This window comes from Sturnira hondurensis, unplaced genomic scaffold (genome assembly GCF_014824575.4).
Source record: "Sturnira hondurensis isolate 20B ecotype Veracruz unplaced genomic scaffold, ASM1482457v3 Scaffold0015596, whole genome shotgun sequence".
NCBI classification, from domain to species: domain Eukaryota; kingdom Metazoa; phylum Chordata; class Mammalia; order Chiroptera; family Phyllostomidae; genus Sturnira; species Sturnira hondurensis.
Window position 1 is genome coordinate 11,989,988 of NW_028088227.1, and position 23,413 is coordinate 12,013,400.

The window sequence follows — 23,413 nt, forward strand, 5'->3', positions numbered from 1 at the left end:
TTCTCAGATGTGTTGAGCGGTTGCCTGGGGAACCCCTGGCGGCGCGGCGCGCGGGAACGTTACGCGGGCGGAGCGGAGCAGGAACGTTACGCAGGCGGGCGCGGGGCGGCGGGACTGTAATTTATTGTTATTTTGAATGTTAACTTTTTGTGTATCTAATTTTGCACACAATTATAATGCACTGCTTTTCACAAATATGGAAGGCAGTCAGAGAGGGCACGTGCATTGCCACTTTGTGTTCACACGTATCAAGTGAAAGAAATCTTAACTTTTAAACGCGGAAGTGCCTGATTCAAGACAGAGCTCCACTACACGAGTTGTAGAATTTACAAACGGTTAGCCTCGGCACAAGCAGGTGGGAGAGTCCAAATGTCCAACTTCAGGTGAGCAAAAAAAAAAAACCAACTTTGAACCACACACTCTCCGAACGACAGACGTGAAACAGACAACAAAAAGACGTAAGGGGAACACACTCCGACACTCAGACGAGCACTATCACGAAGCAGGCTTCCAGAAAAATAAAGGCAGAAGTAGGGAAAAAACACACCATCTTGGGAATGGATCTGTCTACAACTCGGAGAAACGCTTCAAAAGAAGCTTTCCAGACTCAAACCTTCCTTTTTTTCCAAAAAGAAGGACCAGATTAACGAGAGACTCAACTAACGGGACCACCTACTCCACCCACTTTTCTGCTGCCCGCATCAAAGATGGCGCCCTCTCCCCGCGTCACGTGGATTCTGGGAACCTCTATCCTTCGTCTCTGTGGTGCGTCCTCCAACCCCGCCCCGCTGCTCCTGGGGCGGGGCTTGCCTGGAGGCTGGGCGTCGGGATCCGGAAACTCCTGTGATGTAGCCAGTTATCCATTTGTTTATCTTTATCTTTAGTACCCAGGAGCGTTTTCTCGGCTGGACCCGAGTCTAGGGTCTGCAGTGTCTTCTCTCTGGGCCTCCTGGGGTGGTCCGGAGGCTGCCGCCACTTGGGCCACGGCCTGGTGCCCTGCCCGGGAGGCTCCCATTTGCTCAGGCCATGCCTGCAGCCGCCGCTCCCATCATCAGCTCGGTCCAAAAGCTGGTTCTGTACGAGACCAGAGCTGTGAGTACCGGGCGCGGCGGGTGCGGGCAGGAGGAGGGCGGGCGAGCAGGTGTGGATCTGTAGGGTGCAGGCAGCAAACCCTTACCCGCGAGTACCCTCGCCCCAGCCTTGGGGACTGTGCCTGAGGGGGCTTCCCCCAGTTATCGCACCCAGGGTGCTGGTGTTTTTGCTTGTATGAATTTCAACTTAAAAGCCACGGTAGGAACACACTGCAAACAGGTCCCTGTAGTAGCGCAGAAACTTGTGCATGAGGTTCTTTAGGAGTTACTGGGTTCTTTTCAACTTTCGGAAAGTTTGTTAGAGTTCTATGGCTCACTAATTACAGTACAGGCATGGGTGTGAGAAAATATTTTGTCCTATGAATCCATAACTTGCCTGTTTTCCTCTTCCATAGCATACTGTCACTATGACTGATGTTAATTACCAGGAGTGTTATTGCTGAAATTTTTGGTTTGCTTTATTTGAAAGGAAAAGAAAAACTTTTTCTGTTTAAAGACAGCCGATTTGCTTGGATAAAATTATTTTGCTTTTCACTTGACTTTTTCCCAATACGTTTTTGGTGTGTTTGTTCTGTTACTCTAAATGGCCATGTAAACAGTTAATAGCCAGATAAGCAGGTCAGTTCTTATGTTTATGTTAGTAGCTCCCTACAGTTTAGGGAATGGAATTTGCAGAAAGACAGGATACATACTTTGTCATTTGTGTGGTTGGAAAATAAAGCATTCAGTTCAGCATTTCTGAACTGGGGTTTGGGGTCTGTTTTTAAAATTACACTCCATGATAACAAGATTGTATATAACAGGATGATGCTATGGAATATCTTGTAGCGCTCAGTAAGTGGCACTTGGGCTGTCTTCGTTAGTTAGAGTACAAGAAGGAACTTGACAGATTCTCCGTTTTAACGTGGTCGTAATAGCGTGTCTGCCTCAGGTCATCATTAGTGTAGAAAGTCTGTCGATCCCAAATAAATTTCGCTGACAACTTCATTTGATCAGATCCAGACCAGAAGATGAAATTATCTGATACAGTGCATTTGCAGATATTTCAGTTGAGTAGAGTCATACAGAAGTATCATTTTGACATTGAAGCAAAACTTTCGGCTTTATATACAATGTGCTGGTAAATAGTTAGAAACATATGGTAGATTATTTAGAACATAAATACTATTCTGGAAACACAGAAATTTCAGCCATTAATAAACTGAACTTTCATGGGGACTGCCTGAGATGTTAGTGTTCTTTGTAACGCAATTCGTGTTACAGGGCTCTTCCGCTCAGAAACCTTCAGTAGCCCCCCATTCTGAGGAGAGTAAATGCTGAATTCCTTAGTTTGTCATTCAAAATCATACACGATTGGTCCTGAACTTGTCTGTCTGGTCTTACATCTAATTTAATGCCAGTTCAGCAAACATTTGAGGATTAAGAATGTGCTTTTCTGTGCCTTACTCTGCAGTAAAATTGCATTTCTTTCAGTTCCCCATATCTTTGTGTTCTTCTGCTCTTTTCTCACCTTGTAATGCCCTGCACCTTCTCTTGTCAAAATTTTGCTGGTCCTCACAGCATTGATCTAGCACAGTGACTTGTAGAACTCACAGCTGCGGTGCCTCTCGGTCATCTTAGTAATGGAAACTAACTTTGGCCAATTTAGATATCAAAGGTGAGTTTATCACAAGGACCCGTTGCATAGAAGAACCATTACAGGAGCCTAACTCCCCAACCTGGGGGACGGCAAAAAGGGGACAGCAGGGTTTCAGGACCCTCTCAGTGCTGTCAAGGACATAGCATGGTGCTAGGAGAGGGAATCTGATTGACTCAGCTGTAATTGGGGATCTGCCCCTGTGTGCACAGACTGTGGTGGCCAGGAAGGACATGGCAGGAATGACCGGTGTGTGCAAACACCCCTTTGTTTCAGGGAATCGTTGGGCCAGGGCAACCACCAGAGAAATGTTTGCCGCATTTAATCTTTGAACCTCAGTTTCCTCATCAGTACCGTTGGCAATTCTTCCTTTTTATTTTTTTTGACTTAAGCAAAGGTATAAGCAGAAAGATTATTTTTGAGTAATAAGCCCAAATTTTAAGGGGTGTCAATAATTTTAAAGAGGCATAAAATTACTGGCAACTACATAGATCCTAGGAATTAAAAAAAGCAAACTGTAGCAGGTTGTATTATTCTAGTGGGTGTTGCCCACAGGAGATCCAGCAACCTGAAGTTACCATGGGTGAGATGGCAGATTACTTCAGATGATTCCCAGTTTATAATTCTTGCTTAATATTATGAGGGATGGGGGTCTTACCATTGGATTAAGTGATGGCCATTTTATAACACAGAAATGTAATGGTTGACTTTAAAATTGGTAGCTAAACAGAACGGTGGTGGATTTCCGTGTCTGCATATGTATTTTGTTGGGGCAAGGTTATTAGGATAATCTTTACTCTTGCTAGCTCAAAATTGTTTGTATGTATGTATGCCAGTAGGTAGGTATGTGTTTATTTAATTCCAGCCTTGTTCCTAAATGATTTGAGGAAACTTCTCCTTCCTTCCTACTCCATCATACAAAATAGAATAAAATAAGGAAAAATCACATCATGAGAAAGGCAACTTACTTAATTAGCCTTGGTATTAACCTTGATTAGTGTAATTATGAAATGGAATAGAACAATTTGGATGTGGTTGGCTCAGGAGTCAGAGCAGGGGGTAAATAATATAAAGTGGGAGAGGGAAGCACAGCCAATTTGGAGGGTGTGGTTGGAGCTGCCAGCTTCACACTTGTTTCTAGAGGGGCTGGAAGCTTCTCCATCGGCAAAGCTCTGACTCTGTAAAGAGTGGTTTGGAGTCGCTCCTTTCGACTGTCAGAGGCCCATTTCCCTCTCTGGGCTGCATTACTGACCGTGGGGTGGCTGCCATGGTGAGGAGGCAGGTCTGAGATACTGTTAGATTGTGAGAAGTAATAGCATGTGATTTTTAAAAATAATATCTTTATTCTGAAAGTTCAAGTGAAGGTGAACATTAATTGATGCTGTCAGACAACCTAAAATTTCTTTTTCAAGAAGGCAGATTTTCTTTCCTCAGATGAAAAGTGAGTGATTAATTAGCCTGTCATTCTGAAAGGAGATAATAGTGTAAGTAGGTACTGAGTTTCCTCTTAACTGGGTTACCTATTGTATTCCCTTTGGAGTTCATGTATATATTTTAGAAACACATTCATCTTATACTAAGTCACTGTTAAAGTTACATACCAGGTGTTTCCTTGAACACTGATGCTTAGCTTTTGGAAGCTCCGATCACTTTGTTTTAAAGGGAATTTTAATATGGTTTGTTCTGGTGTATAATTCTTCACCCCAACTCCTGAAGCTCCTCCCCCAACATATCAACAAGCACACACACAAATGTGTCCCCAGCAGAGGGGCGTCATCTGCTCTCTCGGGTATGAACGCATTCGGCCGTCCAGCTGAGGCAAGCCCGACTGGTGGAAATCCTGGACCCCTCCACTACTGCTCTCTTTCCTTCTCTGCTGCTTTTGGGCATTTTGTTTACCTCCCTTTCCACCTTCACTATGTGAAGTTCAGACTGCTAGTACTTGAGATGACCTTTCCTTCTTTCTACAATCCCTAATTCTTACTGCCGTGCTCTGGTCTCTCATGACGGTGTCCTTATTTTTCAGGATGCTGTGTTTTTCTCATTCTTGAGTTTTGCCCTCGTGTTGGTGGAGCACCTTTGCCAGTTGCTTCATGAGGAAGGGTTCATGGACAGTAATATTTTCAAGCCCGTGGGTGTGTGAAAATGTCCTTACCCTATCCTCATGTTTGATCAATAGATTTAATTTACATTAAAGATTGAAAGTAACTGTCGCTTACAATTTTGAAGGTATTATGTTCCTGTCTCCCACCTTCCAGTGTTGCTGTTGAGAATTTCTAATGTTATTCTATCTTGATCTTTATTTGAAGCCATTTTTTTAGCCTCTTTAGAAGCTGGTGCTATCTTTTTTATCTTTAGTTTTCTGAGATTTTATATTTCTATCTCCAGAGATAAGAGATGCCACAAATTTCCACACCTTTTAGAGATTCTGTGGTGTAAATTGGATTGCTTCTTGACTTCCTCACTGCCACCTTAGGTATGGTTTTCAGTTTTAAATGATTTTTTTAATGATTTTAATTTTTTTCTATTTTTTGCTGCTGACTCCCTCACTCTTCATATGGCCCTTTGGGCATGTGTTTAAAAAATAAACAAAAAACTTCAGAGTTTGCATGAGATGTGTGGAGGAACAGAGGTGTTCACTCCTTCGTCTTTACCCCGAGACTGCCCGGTTGCTCTTCACCCAGCTCCGTCATGGGTTTTGCCTCCACCTTCCTCACTGAGCTGCCCAGGGGCAGGCCACTCACAGGTTCTTACTGTCGGATCCTTTGGGCAGTTCTCTCTCTTCATCTCCCTGGACTTCTCAGCTGCATTTGATGTGAATGTCACTGCTCCCTCCTTCTCCAAATGAGCTCCTCCCTTTGCTCTGAAGCCTCTACAGTGTCCTCAGTTTTTCCTATTCACTGGCCCTTCCTTTTCGTTTTCTCAACTGATTCTTTTCCATATCCAGCCTCTAAAAAATGCAGTTCCTCAGCTTAGTTTTGGGGCTCTGCCTCTACCTTCACTCTCCCTAGTCTGTGTAAGCCAGTCCATGACTTTAAATGCCAAACATGTGCTGATAACACCTGCTGAGATCTCTCCTTTCAGCTCCAGGTTCATACAAAGTTCCCATCTGATCTCTTTGGGCACACTGTAAACAGAACTCTTGGTTTACCCTCAAACTGGTTTCTTCTCCAGCCATCCCTACATCAGTAAGCTGTACTACCATCTAGCGAGTTGCTCGCACAAAAGTAATTGGGGCAGGTGGTCCCTTTTTTATCAAATCCATTAGCAAGTAGTTATCTCCAAAATCTATCTTCAATTCATCTTTTCCCTCAGGTGTCTAGACCTGTGCCTGGCACGAACGAGACATTCACTAATAAGTAGTCACATCAATGATGTCGATAGAAACCCAGGAAAACTGGTGTAAAAAAACGTGAGCTCCTTGAACATGTTGAGGTCACGAAAGACAAAGACAGGGGGCCTTGTGCATGATCTGTAAGTGGATTCTGGATATTCACGTGGGGAAATTTGAATATAGATTATTTGTAGATAATATTGTATCGGTGATACCATGATTATGTGGATGTCCTTGTTTTTAGGAACTACAGTTGAGGTTTTTAGGGGTAATGTGTTATGATGCCTGCAACTTGTTTTGAAATGGTTCAGAAGAGAAAAGTTTGTGTCAAGAGGGAGGGAGTTAGTAAACAAATGTAGCAAAATATTAATCTAAGTAAAGGGTATATGGAATTTCATTGTATATTCTATTCCTCTTACTGTAGGTTTCAAAAATTTTCAAAATAAAAATTTAGAAAAAAATCAGCAGTGGAGAAGAATTTAAGGAAAAGATATTTCAGGCTAATTTTTAGGTCCCCAAATGCCGAAATCCATTTTGAAGCAAAATACTAACTGTAACAAAGTCTGAGGATACACATAGTTGTAGAGTTGATATATTTAACAGGAAGGAGATAAAACCAGGTAGAAATAAGGCCTTTCTGGAAAACTTACCACTTTTTAAATTTCGGTGTGAACATTGATGGCCAACTGCCTATGAGAGGGCAGTGCACTAGAGAGACCCTGCCTAGGGCAGGCCAGCTGAGGACTGTGGCTTTCTTTCCCACATAGCTGGCTCCACAAGAGGTCACTCTTCTCTGCACAGACATTTTTAGGATTCGTACACCGCTTTAGAAGAGAGAAAATGTAGTTGGACCGCTTCCTGATTCTTTCTCTCCGCTCAGATCTGCTTTGGCTCCTCTGCTTCCTGGAGGCCTTCCTGGAGGGGTTTGGGTACGGGAGCTGTATGTCTGCCCTCCCATGTGTCTGCCCTGAAACCAGCGATGAATTTGCCCACTAGGCTCTCAGGAATTAAATCTGCCCTTTTATTACAAACTGCCAAATTGTAGTCCTACTGCAGTTCATCTTTAGGTTTCCTAGGACTTATCTGTTAAGAGTCTAGAAATTCCATTTGGAATTTTACCTCCCTGAAAGCTGTGATCGGCCTCCTTACTGAGTGGCTGACTCAAAAGGGCTGCTTCTCTGTGTGCTTGCACACAGAGGGTGGGTAGTGTAAATGCAGAAAGCTACCCAGCACATGAAATGAGTGGTCGTCCTGTCACCTAACTTTCACCCAGTGCTGGTGGAACCAGATTGTACTGCCAGGACAGAGTTAAACACCACAGAGGTCAGGGTGTTAGCCCCAGGCTCCTAAGCTGCTTATAATTAGGTGAAGCATGCACACATGCCTCAAGTTCATTTAGACAAGGCCTTCAAAAGTAAGAGCTAAATTTAGAGATAAATAAAATTGCTGTGCTGGGGCAGGTGATGAGAGGATTGCTGCAGGTGGAGAGGGCAGGTAATCACTTGTCCTGTTTGGGCTCAGTACAGCAGGTCCTGTTTAGAGGTCCTTCAAGTCCAAACTCAACATCAGGACAGCGCCAGCCCCTCTGGATCGCCTGCTCTGACTTTCCTTAAGTAAATCGTGCTCCTTCTGTGTTGTCCAGTTCGTACCTCGATTATAGACCACTGGTTGTTGATTTGCATGTTCTTCTCCCCTGAGGACAAAGACTGATTGGTAATAGATTTGTACATTCTTCCATCTTCTGGTTCCATTCTGGTTCTGTATTATGCTTTTATTCCTCTGGGGTACTTTTCTTTCCTCTTTGTTTGTTTGTGTTTTGTCCTTTCCTCCAAAACAACAGCATAGTCTTGCTGATGCCTTACAAATGAAGGGGAGACAAGGAACCGACACTCAGCGAGTTTCTGTTTCTGTTCAGCACTGTTTAGTTCGGTGTTTTGTGAGCATTTTGTCACTTAATCTTATTCTTCTCGTGAAGGGGGAGAAGCAGGAAGCTTCTTCCCTTTTCATGTTATTGGCTCTTGCTATTTCCTCTTCCAGGGACGGTTTTTCCTGAAGTCCTCAAGAGGGTGGCCCTCTTTTCTAATAACAAACGTGCAGTTTTCAAACCATTCTTCTGAAGTTAATTTTATACATTGTTTACCACTCTCCTCTCAGTGGTGGGTAGGGTCTTTGGGAAGGAATTCTGAGGCCAGCTGAGAATCTTTGACTCCTCCCTCCCTGTGTCTCCCTGTTCTTCTAGCTGCTCCCCCAGTGCATGGAGTCCTGGTCATCTGATGTGAGCAGGGTGTCTCAGTGCAGCTGACTGATTTTTATTATAATTGTTTTTCCCACCTCATTAAAATTTATATTGTCATCCAGACTCTACCTCCCTAGGAGATAAAGAACTGATTCAGTCCTTTGGTTGGCCTTCCTCTTGAGATAGGCTAAGCCAGCATCTTTTAACATAGTTTTGTTCTTTATAACCTGGAAGTCTAGATCAGACCTTCATAAACAGATATATACTTAATAAGTAAATTAAGTGTATTTCCACAGGCTTAGTTTTAAAACAATAAAACCGAGTGCTTGTATTCTGATATACACTACAGTCTTACTTTGAAAGGTCTTACCCATCCTTTAAGGCTCAGTTCAGGTCCTGACGTCACTGGCAGGCTCGGCATCTCTAGTAACCAAATTCATCTTCCTTGCTCTGAATTGCCGTGGTCTGCTGTACTTCAGTGGGTCATTCATCTGGAGAATGCCATTTAATTGATCTGTGCGTCACACTCTCCTCGGACTGGTGAGGTAGTGAGGTAGGTGCCAGTTGGTGGCAACACTGGTGAACTTCTCAGTGTCCGCGGTCTTGGAGACGTGCCTATTTTAAAGGACATTTTTGAAGCAAAATATCTTTAAATAATTAATTTTTGCTATTGGAGGCTTATTTATTTTCTTAAATGAAATTTTAAAAGTATTCATTTGGACCAGGGTTTCTTAAATGCATTCTCATTTAAATATTATTATTTTCCTACAGTTCTATTATTTATTTTGCTCTCAGTGTTCATGTAAGAAGACTAATGTGTTCAGGTAAAATGCTCTGAGAAAGGGTTTAAGAAAAGAAAGACTATTAATTATTTCTGGTAGCTTATATATAAAAAGCCATTTAGGAAAGTACACTCATTTTAATCTTTTATAGGACTTTGGGGTAGATTTTTATGGTTGTTATATTAAAGTCATTTTGAGTCATCTATGGAAAATTTGTAAAGATTTATTTGATAAAATATAAATATTTTAATAGTGATAATTGTCTCAGCATTCCTAATTATCCGTGGATCTTTCTACCTCTTACCAGAGCTGCTTCCTCCTGGCGAAGTGTTGAACAGCAGCCTCCCATCAGTCAGGTTTATCTCCACGTAGTATGGTTAAGTCCGTCTGACCCGGTCACTGCGTACGTTTTCCATACCACACTGATCTCACACCACTATGGATATTTCAGTGTTACAACTGACCTTTTGAACCAGGCTTTCTTTAATCTGCCAGTCATACGTAACAGCGATATTCCTTTTAAAAAGCAACTTCACTTTATTAATGTATTTCATTTCAAAAACTGATACGATTATTAAATGTGTGCAAAGCAGAATGCCTTAAAAAACTAATTACATTTCTTTTTATTTATAGAGGTACTTTCTAGTTGGGAGCAATCATGCAGAAACAAAATATCGTGTTTTGAAAATTGATAGAACAGAGCCAAAGGATTTGGTCATAATTGATGATAGGGTAAGTAAGTATCTTGCAAACGTGAATATGAACAGAAACTTTGTACTTGTTTAAAGGATATAAAATGTCCTATACCTTCTAGTGATATATAATTTTTAATTATGCATCTAAAAATTACTGTTAATTTTCATTGGCTAGAATTTGAATCTCTAATGTGGTTTCCAGAAATTACTGATGTTGAGTAGTATGCTAGAATTGCACTTTGTTCCTCATTTTGATTTGCTTTACAAAGCAAACTCTTTGGATAAGAATGTATTTTCTTAAAGGGGTGACACTTTAATAACTCAATTAACTTTTAATATTGCATCTACCAAAGAGGTTGTTTATTACTGTGGTTTAATATGAAAGTACTTGAAGTCAAGGAGGACTTCTGTACTGCATACTTTATTGTGCTGCTGCAGACCACCTGCAGGGCCTCTTCTGATGGCTTACTATGCGCTAGAGAAATGTGAAGCTGTTCTTATCCTAATGTTATGTTATCCAGAGGCAGGAATATGAGATTTAATTCAGGTAGCACAAAACCATGAGACTGTTAGTTAAAGGAGAAACACAATATGGTGTGTGGAACAGTTAATTTTGACTCTTTCCAATGAAAGAACTTAACTTATCCTTTGTATCTTTTGTTCCTGTCTGTGAATATTTTTGAATCCATGTAGATTCCTGGTTTTTCAAATACATTAGTAGCTGCAGTTTAGAACTCACTTTCACTAAGCAAAACTATTTTCTGTGTTTTAATAATTTTAGATCATTCTATTTTGCGATTCCCTGAACTCCAGGGTCTTGTGGTCTTTTCCACTGCCCAAATCTAGGAGTTGTTATTAATATAATGTAATAATTCATGGCTCTATTTGGGAGCAGGAGTAGTTGAGCAGGAATCTCTTTCAGCTTCTAAGAAAAGCTATGGGCCTTCTTATAAAAATGCACATATGTACATATAACCAAAACTTGCCATGTAATTTTAAGGGGTTTACAGATTTCTTGAAATTTTTCCTTGGATCCCTTAAATCTCTGGTTCAGAAGATAAGGTTTTTATACAGTTTTTAGTATAGCAACACAATTCAGTAATTACCCTTAATTGCTAATGTTAAAGAATTTGTTGGCTTTTTAAAATTGCAGCTTAGCCTTGCACTTATTGTATACTTCTCTGTGAAATAGCCAATGATACTTGTGGGCAACTTTTTATTTTCAGGGATAAAGAATAAATAATCCATCTAAAAAGTAAGCACCACCTTACAGATCGAGTTTGCTTATTTTTAGCATGTGTATACTCCACAAGAAGTGAGAGAGCTGCTTGGCCGCTTGGATCTGGGAAACAGAACCAAGATGGGGCAGAAAGGGTCCTCTGGCTTATTCCGAGCTGTCTCTGCTTTTGGTATTGTAGGTAAGAAATGTACCTCCCCCTTCCAACCTCTTTTTTAAAAAAAATCTGCATAGACTACTTATAAAGAGCTTGTAAGCCTATATAGCTTTATAATTATAACCCATCGTCTGTGGCATTGGTTGTTTAACACGTCATTATTCATCGATCATGTATCAAACAGCCTTTATATAGCATCTGCTGTGTGCTCAGGTATGTGCTCAGTTTCATACAGGATATGGACAAATAATACAGAGACAGTTTAGGCCTTTAAGGAGTCTGCTCTCTGGCTTGTTGAGGGATGAAAAAGTAAAAATGAGCATGGATGGTGTACATCTGCCCTGTTATTTGTCAGCTGGAAAAACAGACCCAGATAAAACCAGCTATAAAACGAGCAGGAGTTTCTCCCCAGGACCTGCTGAAGCATAAAGTGTCATAACTCCTTCTCTGAATGATGGCTGCTTAATCACTGAGAAACTTGGTCCTCTAGAATCACAGACTATCTGAAACTTGCTGTTTGAAATTACATCAGTGAGAGAAAACATTCCGCTCTTGCCTGGATGATCTCAGTCACTTTGACACAGAGGAGCAACCTCGATTTGCAGCTCAGAGGCAGAGCTTCAAGTAAGGGGTTTCTGGGGACAATAGTCCACAGCTGTGCTGTTGTTTTCAAGGAAACAGCACCCTGAGTCAGCTTCATAGTCCAAACTTGATATTGATCTTTTTACATGCAGTCCTGCTTTGGTTTGAGCCTCTTTATTTAATTGTTACCTAAACTTTTCCCTTAAACCCTGTTGCATATAGCTCAGGTGGTTAAAGAGTCATCCTATAGACTGGAAGGTCGTGAGTTTGATTCCTGGTCAGGGCACATAACTGGGTTGCAGGTTCAGTTCCCAATCAGGGTGCATGCAAGAGGCAACCATCGATGTTTCTCTCTCACATCAGTGTTTCTCTCCCTCCCTTCCCCTTTCCCTAAGATCAATAAGAATGTTCTTAGGTGAGTATAAAAAATATTAAACTCTTCCCTTAAACCGTATAACTCCTTTACTTTAATTATTCAGGGACAGATAGAGATATGTGTTTGGCCTATAAAAAGTCTGCTCTGTGGCTGCTGGGGCATTTGTGAGTGTCCCATAGTTTCTCTGGTGTACATTGTCCCTCATTGTGCTGGGTCCATAAACCTGCTGTACCATGGATTTGTCCCTGGGCATCTTAGGATGATTGGACTGGGATGAGGTACAAAAACCATGGCACATGAGACAACTCTAGGAATGTAATTAAGAGCCAAGCTGTGGAGTAAAAGTTAAGTGGTGCTGGAGATTACATAAGAGGTCGATTACTTAATCTGGGATGGCGGGGAAAGACTTCCCAGAGAAGATGAGACTCAGGCTGGACCCCAAATGAGGAACAAGATTTGGATGGATGTGGGAAAGAGAGGAGAGAACTCTAGTGGGGATGAGAGCAGAGGCATAGGCGTGAACATGCCCACGTGTCCTGGAATGTTGGTGAGTTGGGTGAGGCCAGATTGCTTGCGGCCTTGGAAGCCACGAAGAGGGCACTTGTATTTCAGCCTCTCTGTTGGCAGAGCCTTATTTTGAATCTGTTTTTTTAACACTTAAAAATTATCTTTGTGCTTCTTAAATGTACTGGACTGTGTGCATTATTGACTGATTGGTATCTACAGATGTTAATGAAACTAATATAAACTGAACTATGCTGTATACCAGGTGGGGTAAGAGTATGTTTACAGTTGTCAGTATGGGAAACAGTTTATTCTTGCATTATTGTTTATTAATCATTGTGTCACTTTCCATATGAACAACTGTAAACCTACTTTTGCTCCATTCTGTATTTTAAGTTCTATTAGTTTTTCTGATTAGCACTTTCTATTTTGTGACTTGATATTTATTTGATACTTTAATTGTATTCTGCCATGTATTAGGTTTGTTTTTCTCAATCCTACTACTGTGCAGGGCTGTTGGTGAGTGCCTTGAGGTTACTTACAAGGTTACTTACACATTTCTTTCTCTTTTTTTAAATAATTTCTTTTTTTAAAGATTTTATTTATATATCTTTAGAGGGGAAGAGAAGGAGAGAAGGATCAATGTATGGTTGCCTCTCATGCGTCCCTTGCTGTGAACTGGCCTGCAACCCAGGCATGTGCCCTGACTGGGAATCGAACCGCGATCATGTGGTGCCCAGGCCTGTGCTCAATCCACTGAGCTACACCAGCCAGGGCTTACTTACACATTTCATAGATAAGTGCTTGAGAGTGTGTGCACATCTGTGTGTGTCATGTGAGTTCATGTATTTAAATTCCATAAATTCCATGTGTTAAAATTCACTTCGTATTGCTTATGTTTTAAAGAAAAAATGGAAATAAAAATGTGTCTTAAGTACTGTAGGCTTAATAGGTTAAACATATTCCTCTAAATACTGATACTTTATTACAACATTTGTTTAAATGGAAATTTTCTAAGGTGTATGTAATATTGAATGTGTTAGCCAGAGTTTATTATTCAAAATTTAACTCTCTTTGATGATTAAGTATAAATAAATAGCTGTCCTTGGGTATTCTGGAGTTGTCTTGGGCAGTTTGCCTTTACATTAAGTGCCCCCTCGATTGCTTTACTATTTTGTTTTTATGAGACTTTGGTCATTCTTTCCTTTTTTAATTTTATTTATTTATTTTTAGAGAGAGGGGAAGGGATGGAGAAAGAGAGGGAGAGAAACATCAGTGTGTGGTTGCCTCTTGTGCACCCCTTACTGGGGACCTGGCCTACAACCCAAGCATGTGTCCAGATTGGGAATCAAACTGGTGACCCTTTGGGTTGTAGGCCAGCACTCAATCCACTGAGCCACATCAGCCAGGGCAATACTTTGGTCATTCTTAATTATTCTTGGAATGTTTGCTTTTAGCAGTGTTACTTGCCTCATTTTAAACCTATTGATAACTAAGCTTGTAAAACCAGAAGCTTTATTTTAATCAATTGATAACCAAGTTTGAAACCAGATATTTATTTTGTACACAAGTGTTAGTTAGTAAACTCTGGGTGGGGGCTGAAGGTTTTCTTGTTTCTCTTAAAGGTGACATTCTTAGCTGTTGTGGTAGCTGCTTCTCAGAAAGAGGCCTCACAGGTTTGAGACTGTTTCTGGATGATGGCGTCATTGAAAGACTGACCTACCAGTAATATAACACACTAACGAGCCAAGCAGACACGTGTTATTTTTATGGAAATGCACTTTATGTATTGTTATTCAGCCATGCACATGAAGCTTAGAGTCTGTGAAGAGTAAACAGGGAGCTAATAAAAGTCTATGATTTGTCTAGTACTGTCTGAGATATTAAAATAGCTTAACACAGAATGCTTATCTTTGAAGAACATGTAGTCTGATTATCAAAATAATACATGTGAAATGACTAGAATGGTTGTCTTCTATTCTGTGGCTAAAATATTTTCTTTATTAACTTTTTTCAGCATTCTTCATTTGTGAATATTATTACTGGAATGTTTTGGGTTATCATGGTTAATTTAGTTCATAATCTATGAGAACCTAGAGCAGTGCTTCTCAATCATCTGTAGTAAAAGGACCGGATTTTTCCCCCCATCGGTATGTCACAGACCAGCACATGCTCTTCCTGTACAGACCTTGTCTGCTGCTTGGACCACACGTGACTCATCACACAAGTTTAGTAGCGTCCAGCTAGTCTGTGCCATGTTTGGGGCAGTTCCTTTATCATGCACTCGCATCCTGTGGCCATTTTCAATCTGTAAAGTTTTTTAACCTTTTCTTTCACTTTGTTTACTGTCCATTTATGAGCTGACAATAAAAGTTTGTGGATCATCACTGGTCCCAGGACATGAACTGATCTGTCCTGTGGCCGCACACACCTGGCCCATTTCTGACCTGCTCCATTGTTATTTGATGGCCAGCAGGAGGGTTGGATGGTGTCATGAGCATCCTTCACAAAGCTGTTTTGTCTGGTCCTGGGTCACATCAGTGGAGTTGGTGGCAGGCCATCTGTGTGACCCAGCCAGCCCTATTTGATACAGAGCCTCAGGTCTATGTTCTTTTTCTTCCTGTGTCACCTGTCAGAGGATACTCTTTGAAACTGCTGGTTCCTTGTAGGGGAGTGGCAGATTAAGAAGTCTCATTGTAGAAGACTAAGTGACGGCTCACTGGTAAAAGAATACCCTTAGAATCAATTGCAGATCCAAAATAACAACAAAAACAACAACCAAGTCTGAGCCTCAGGCTACTCGTGGAGCAGTAGATTTGGTGTTAGAGGATTACTTTGGTTCCAGAGGGCTCTGTTGTGCAAAGGCCTGAGGTATCTTGTGGAGGTTTTTTGTACTTCCAGAGTGCTTTCTCCTTATCGGCTGTCCAGGGAATGACTAGCTGGCCTGGTGACCTTCCTAAGTGGGATATTAGATTTGTTTTTGTTGTTGGGCTTGTGGGATCCTCTCTAGCCACAGTAACTACACCCTAATCCATCCTCTCATATGGTCCTTTTACTATATATTTTGCGTGGTGTTGTTTCACATGACAGAGTTTTCACTGCTTGGATAGACAGAAATTACTTTTGCAGGATGACTTTCATCAAGGTGCCTGGGAAGTTCCTAATGACATTGGTCTAAGATCAGAAGTCCATAGAATGATGATGAAAAAACTTACTCTGTTTTTCCGTGTGCTAAATGGTGAATAGGCCGACTCTTGGCAGATGTCTATGCCAAACTTAAGCCTTTTAATTGTTGGCTATACATATTTGATAGGAACCTTTTAAAAGAGAAAGTGACATTTCCAAATTATAGTCAAAGGAAGAAGAAAATGATCTTATCTATAATATGTGAAGACATTTGTGCTGGTAGAAAAATATCTCTTTTGTGAAGTATGCTTACTTTCCTTTATTTAAATTATAAAGGGAAAGGTAGGGTGATATAGTCTAGAACTAAAAACATAAAACTAAAATGCAATAAAAATGTAGGTTGAAAAAGATTTTTATAATTTTTTTGTATAAAAATAAATATATAGTAAGAATAAGAGGGAAACTCATTCATCTTAGAAATATTTAATACTAAACCCAATTAGAGGCTCTGGCTGGGTAACTCAGTTGGTTATTGCGTCATCCCTGTACACCAAGGTTGTATAGGTTGGATCCCCAGTCAGGGCACATGCAAGAATCAACCAAAATACATCAATAAATGAAACAACAAATTGATTACCTCTCTCTCTTGCTCTCTCCCTTTTTCCTTTCCTCTTTCTCACTCTCTAAAAATCAATTAAAAATATATACCCCATAAGATTCTCTTTTTGAGTGTTTTTGTGCTGCTTCCTAGAGCCTTACGTTTGTAAGTTTTATCCAAGGAAAAGAATAACTGCTTTCAAACTTGCTTTTAATGAGATCATCATCGCCTTTTTTTCCTTCACATTTCTAGGTCTAGCTATAAGTAAGGGAATTTTTAGCTTATCTCTAAGGCGAGGAAAGGAACATAAATGAACACATTTTTTAAATTAGTTTTCTTTTTTGTCAACTGAGAATAACAAGATACTGACAACCAGTATTTATCAATTCTAGAGCAAAAACTCATAGTACTAAAATCCTAGCTCAGACTTTATAGGTGTAACACACTGAGAGAGAGAAGGGTGTGCACAATGTGTTCACAGTAAAGTTTTAAAAGATCTTTCTGCTAGATACAAGGTTCTTGGTTGACTGTGTTCTTTCATTGCTGGTCTGCATTATTTCTGATGGGAAGTCAGCTGTATATGGCTCTGTCTGACTAGCCCTGTGAGTTGAAGTGAGGGGGATTAGGACCCAGTCTTCTTGACCAGTCGTGTTGGGGTAGAGCCTCAGCTCTATGAATGGGATCTGGGTAAAAGAAAGGAGCCAAGCTCTCAGCCATGCTTGCCTGGAATACGGCTTCTGTAACACAGAGCTGGAGGGGATGAGAAATTCTGGTGGCTGGTACCTCCTGAGCAGAAACCATGGCCCAAGACTGAAAGCTGAGTGGGGGATGGGGAGCACTGTCTTCTTGGTGACACCTGCCTAGAATAGATATTCTGTCACAGTGAACTAGGCAAGAGCTGGGGGAAAAAAGCAGGCTGTGATTCAAATACAACAGATCTCTGCCGTTCTTACCAAGATTTAGTTGGTTTTCTTGAATAAATATTTCTCCATTTGCTAAATGTCATTAGGACAATTTCTAGAAACTTTCATTGTTTTCTTTTTCTTTTTTAATATAATTTTCACCAGTTATGGTTGTTTCTATGGAGAGAGGGTCTGCCAAGCTCCTCATATTGCTATTTTGGGAATGACCCATCACCACTGCCACCAATTAGAGTCAGTTTTAACTCCCCAAGCAAAACATCTGGGGGCCAAAAAATTCGACCAAGACTGTATAGTAACTAGTGTGTTGCTGAGAACTTAGTCCGATTGGACATTAGTGATGCCAGATCTTTCCAGAAAGTATGCAGCCTTGTAATATGAAAATCTAGATTCATTTACTGAAGAAGGTACAAGAAACATTGTACATAGGACAGTAATGCCTCAGTCTTCTTCAAAGTAGGTACCTTGGGGCCTCATACAGTTCTCCCAGCATCTCTTCAACTGTTCAAAACACTCTGCTACATCCTTTGTTGAAATCACCATCAACTGCCCCGTTGTGTTTTCCTGAATCTTATCAATGGTATGGAATCTCTTCCCTTTCAAAGGTTATTGTAGTTTTGAGAAAAGCCAGGAAGTCATAGGACACCAAATCTGGGCTGTAGTGGGGCTGAGATATGTGGGTGATTTGATGCTTCACCAAAAACTTTGCATGAGATGTGATGGATGAGCAGGTGCATTGTTGTGAGGAAGCTGCCAATCTCCAGTTGCCGCCATTTTCATCATATCGCATCTCTAAACCAATGAAGAACATCGGGGTGTGTACTCCTTATTGATTGTTTGGCCTGGAGGTGTGTACTCGTGATGGATAACACCTTCCCAATCAAAAAACATAGTTAACATTTTCCTGATCTTGCTGTGATTTTGCCGTGCCTTCTTTGGTTATGGAGAAACATGTAACTTTCATTGGGATGACTGGGCCTTCATTTCAGATTATAGCCGTAGACTCATAATTCATCTCCAGTTATGACCTTCTTGAGGAAATCTGGTTTATTGGTAATGATTTAAATCAAGTTATTAGCAATGATGTTCCTTCTGCTCTGGTAGCAGAAGCCACAGAATGAATTTCGCCGTGACACGTTTCATGCCAAGATCCTGCATCAAAATCTCAGGCGCAGTAGTTTTTGGAATCCCCAGATCAGCTTCCAGTTCCCACACTGTTGCTGATCTTTGTTGATTGCAGCCGGTACATGTTCAACATTCTCAGGTGTTCTGCTTGTTGCAGGCCTTCCAGAGCATAGATCACTTTCCACAGATTCTCAACCATCTTGAAGTATTTGTGCCACACTTTTATTTTCACTACACTCATTGCATTGTCCCCCAAAGCCTCCTGAATTATCTGAATAATTTCCACAGAGGAATGTTCAAGCTTAATGCAAAATTTGATGCGGATTTATTGCTCTACTCCCTCAGTCATTTTGGAATGCGACTGCCACACAGTACACACGCTCACTCAGCGGCATCTACTGCCTCCCCCACCCCCCGACTAGTACAGTGAACTTATCGTTGTTCACACATGTACATTCCTGTCCTCTGTCCTTGGCTTCTGAGTTACATCAATGCCATGTGAACATTTCTCATTATACTAACAATAAGGCTGGACTGTTCCTGTACAGACCTCATCATAGTCCCTTTCTTTAATCACCAATACAGTATATGCATTCCAATGGTTTGACATAAAATACGACTTTATAATGTTCCAACATTAATAAAAAGCTTAACTATAGGAAGTGATATTTGTGGAAGATTACATAAAGATATGCAATTTACTGGTTATATAGTTTTGTTTGTTCAATGCCTCCACTTTTCTGGGAACCCGCCTGCCCCATTTAAGTCACTTAGTTATTGTGTTATAAATAAAACAACTTGCAATGCAGTGGGACTTTATTCCTTGTCCACAGTTGATTGGTTGAGGGCTGGGCACTCAACCCATGCTGGGCCAATCCAAGTCCTTCCCTAGGGATTCTGTAATTGAACTTGATAAAAACGTTGTTTCTTCCCAGTGAAGGTTTTAGGTGTAAAGCCTCAAGTTATTCACAGCTGTGTTTCTCACTGAGTGATCCAGAGAAGAGGAGGAGCCTGGCCAAGGGAGAGAGAAGAATAGATCACATGTTCAGAAATGCATCTGGACTAACTTTTCCCCCCTGAGGCCCAGTCATAGTGGCTGCCCATTGGTGTCATGGATCACCCCAGTATCCTTAATATTAACTTTTTAAAAATGCTGGTTCAGGTTGGGTTTTGCCTCTAGTGATTAAGGGTCAGCGGAGTTTGTTGGTACTTTTGAGCACCGTATTTCAAAGTATGTGTCTTAGAATATTTATCCATTGGCTAATTTCTTCTTTAAAATAGGGGATGAGGTTCCATGATTAAAGAGCTGTAGAGAGGTGCTTCATCTTTATCCCCTGTTGAGACTGTGTTAGCACAGTACCATGAGTTTCTAAACACTTATGTGGTTTTGTTTTTAAATATGTTTACTAATAAATATTGACTTATTTATAGCTATATGTAAAAACATAAAATTAAAAGTTGCAGTCTTAGCCATTCTGAAGTGTGCAGTACAGTGGTACTGTGTGGGTCGTGCTGTGCCAGGCAGGTCTCTGCGATTTCCATCTTGCAAAACCGAAACTCCGTGTCCCCCGGACAGTCGCTCCTCTTACCCTTGTGTATGTTTTTGCTCACTGCACCTTGGCTGCATCTGGAATGAGGCTGAATATGAAAGAGTACATGAATGGAGTAAAATTGTTTAGACTAAGATTTTTAAGTGAGATAAATGTCAGTATAGATATTTCTAGAGAATAATTGTAAGATAACTGAACATTTGTATGGCTGTAAACCACAGAGAGAAATAAAATAGGAAGTGTGTCAAAGTTATTTTGCCTTTTTAATGTGTGTCTAAAAGTATTACTATGTTGAAGAAACATTTATCTTTTTTGCTTGTAGGTTTTGTCAGGTTTTTAGAAGGCTATTATATTGTGTTAATAACTAAAAGGAGGAAGATGGCAGATATTGGAGGTCATGCGATATATAAAATCGAAGATACAAATATGATCTATATACCCAATGATTCTGTGCGGATTACTCATCCTGATGAAGCTAGGTAGGTCTTGCTGGTGACTGCTATTTGTTTAATGTGGTAGATCAATTAGAAAACAAAATAGAGCCAAAAGACTACAAATGTTATGTTAAAAATATAAAATACTGGCTCAGAGTTCTGCAACTTCAGTTCAAGGGCTATTACAGCCCTCCATTGTAACAGTTGTTTCAGGTGAGGATCAACAATGGCTGTTGAAACCATTAGGTGAGAGGTTATTATTGAGAAACAATATTTACCATTCTCAACGTACCCTGTATGAATCTATTATTTACAAAGAGGAACAAAATGGCAAACATCTTAATCACATGATCAAACTTAGCATTACCAATAATGAAACAAAACTGACATTATTTGCCTCTTAATGTGAAACAGTGGGAAAAACACAGATCCCTGTATAGTTTTCTTACTTAAAATATTTTACTTGAATCTAAGCATGCAGCGATAATCAGACAAATTCATATTGTGGGACATTTTGTAACACAACTGGTTTGGGCTCTTCAAAAACATCAATGTCTTCAAAGACAGAGAAAGCTAGAGGATTGTTCTAGAGTTTAGAACAGACATGACAACCAAATGCCGCACTTGAATTTCCACTGAGTTCTGGACTAAAATGTGTGTGCTCGCATGTGCACACACACACAGCTGTGAAGGACTTCATTGGAGTAGTGTGTAAATGGGTTATAGACTGGGTACAATCGGATCAATGCTGAATTTTGGGTTTAATAATGATACTGAGGTTATTTAGGAGGTTTTTCTTGTTCATAATAGATATATCTTAAGATATTTAGGAGTGAAGTGTGATTATGGCTGCCACTTACTAAAAATGGTTTAGAAAAATAAAATGTACATGTATGTTTAAAGAGTGAATGTATATATGTATATTTAAAGAGAAAGATTTAACAGTGAATTCTAATAAAGGTTATACTGATGCTAATTGTACTATTTCCACCCCCCCAATTTTTTTGAAAATTTGAAAAAGTTTTTTGGGGAAATTATTGGAGGCTTGGTAATATGCAAAAAAAGGCTATTAATAATTTGATAGAGACAATAATAGAATTGATTTATTTTAATAAGTAAATTTATTTATTTTAAGTATAGTGTAAAGGTTAAATGGAACAAAGTTAGTCATGCTTACAAGATTTTAGAGAAGGTAACAGATTTTAACTCTACTGGTTCTGGACACATGAACCAAAACTCCAAGGTGGTGTGGCTCTCTAAAAAATCCTTTTAGGTAATAGTTTTCTTGACTCTTGTGATACTGTCTTTGATAATATTTGGAAATAGGGTTGTTGAATAATGATTTATTTCAGGTGCAGGTAAGTAGAATTTACCAGATAAAGTGGGCCTTTGTCTTACACTAACACACACAAAAAAGATGAAGATAATCTTTATAGCTTACAGGCAGGTGTAGGATATTGATTAAAAGTGAATGAGGCACACCATCAGGTATGAATGCAAGGGTTGGAGAAAGTCAAGAGATTTATATTATTTGTAAACCACCTTTATGACTCTTTAGTTAAGACTAGTAACACAAGTTCTGTTGTTCTATATAGTGACTTGACTATTTTTAAAGAGTGAAATTATCTTATGATTAATGCTATGTTGCAAATAGCCATCCAGAATGAGATACAATTATATTAATGGCTTGTTCTACATAGACTGAAGTACTTACTACTTCTAGATAGTACTTACTACTACTAGGTAAAACTTTTTTTTTGAAAATTTTATTTATTTATTTGTAGAGAGGGGAAAGGAGGGAGAAAGAAAGAGAGAGAAACATCAGTGTGTGTTTGCCTCTCCTGTGTCCCCTAATGGAGGCCTGGCCTACAACCCAGGCATGTACCTTGACTAGGAATCAGACCAGTCAGTAACCCTTTGGTTCACAGGCCAGCACTCAATCCTCTGAGCCACACCAGCCAGGGTAGACTTGTAACATACTTATAAAACTATATAATCTGGTAATGTATTTAAGTTAAAATATTTGGTAAGATATTAGAAAGTAAAAGGTGGTGCTATTAAACATATACATGGCAAATAGATTATCCCTGTGATACATGGCTATATGAACATTAGAAAATTTGCCAGAATAATTTACCACATTAAAATATTGAAGGGAAAAATTATGATTACCTTAACATTTGTAAAAACTATATTTGACAAATTCAATACCCATTTGTGATTGAAAGTCTTTAAAAAGGTGAAATAAATATGAAAAAAATGTTAACCCATATTAATCCTGAATGGTAGACACGTGGATGTTTTTTTAAAGATTTTATTTACTTTAGACAGAGGGGAAGGGAAGGAAAAGGAGAGGGAGGAAAACATCGTTGTGTGGTTGCCTCTCCTGCACCCCCATCTGGGGACCTGCAGCCCAGACATGTGCCCTGACTGAGAATTGAAGCAGAGACACTTTGGTTCACAGGCCAGCACTCAACCCACTGAACTACACCAGCCAGGGCAATATGTGGATATATTATTCTATACTTTTTTTTCACTTTAAAAACTTTCCAACTTAAAATTAGGGTGATCTACAAACATTGTGGTTGTTTTAGTTATGCTTCATCTCTCCAACCTCAAAGCATTTACAAAGCACATTTTAAAAACATTGTCTAAGTGGCCCACAGGTGTAAGTGGGTGACTTCCCTGGCATTACCAGTGATGAGGAAGTGGTCAGACTGTAAGGTCAGGGTCTCTGAAGGATGATCAACAGACTTAAAAATTGCTTCAGATGAAATCCTTCATCCAGTTAGGGATTGGATCCCTCAGTTTTAATGGGCATATTTACAGACATAAATGTATATTTGAGTATGTTAAGCTGTCAAAAAATATGCTTTATTGTTTTCTTTTTTTAGGTATCTACGAATATTTCAAAATGTGGACCTATCCAGCAATTTTTACTTTAGGTAAATTTGAGCTTAATTTTTCTCCTATCAGCCACTTACATGTTCATCTTATTTTCTAAGAGGTAAAAACAAAACCAGAGGATAT

At 39.9% G+C, this 23,413-nt stretch overlaps 1 protein-coding gene across 2 annotated transcripts in view; it reads left to right on the forward strand.

Moving 5' to 3' along the window:
* The first annotated feature begins 792 nt into the window (after positions 1 to 792).
* Positions 793 to 23,413, forward strand: part of FIG4 (FIG4 phosphoinositide 5-phosphatase) — a 103,541-nt gene continuing 80,920 nt past the window's right edge. Inside the window, exons 1-5 of one of the 2 annotated variants that reach the window (XM_037065034.1) lie at positions 793 to 1,092; positions 9,713 to 9,811; positions 11,069 to 11,192; positions 20,272 to 20,428; positions 23,278 to 23,328. In XM_037065034.1, coding sequence (XP_036920929.1) covers positions 1,027 to 1,092; positions 9,713 to 9,811; positions 11,069 to 11,192; positions 20,272 to 20,428; positions 23,278 to 23,328 — 497 coding nt within the window. In that variant the 5' untranslated portion in view covers positions 793 to 1,026. Of the gene's footprint in view, positions 1,093 to 9,712; positions 9,812 to 11,068; positions 11,193 to 13,140; positions 13,164 to 20,271; positions 20,429 to 23,277; positions 23,329 to 23,413 lie in introns of those variants that run through there. The other variant, XM_037065035.1, reaches the window with a different exon arrangement.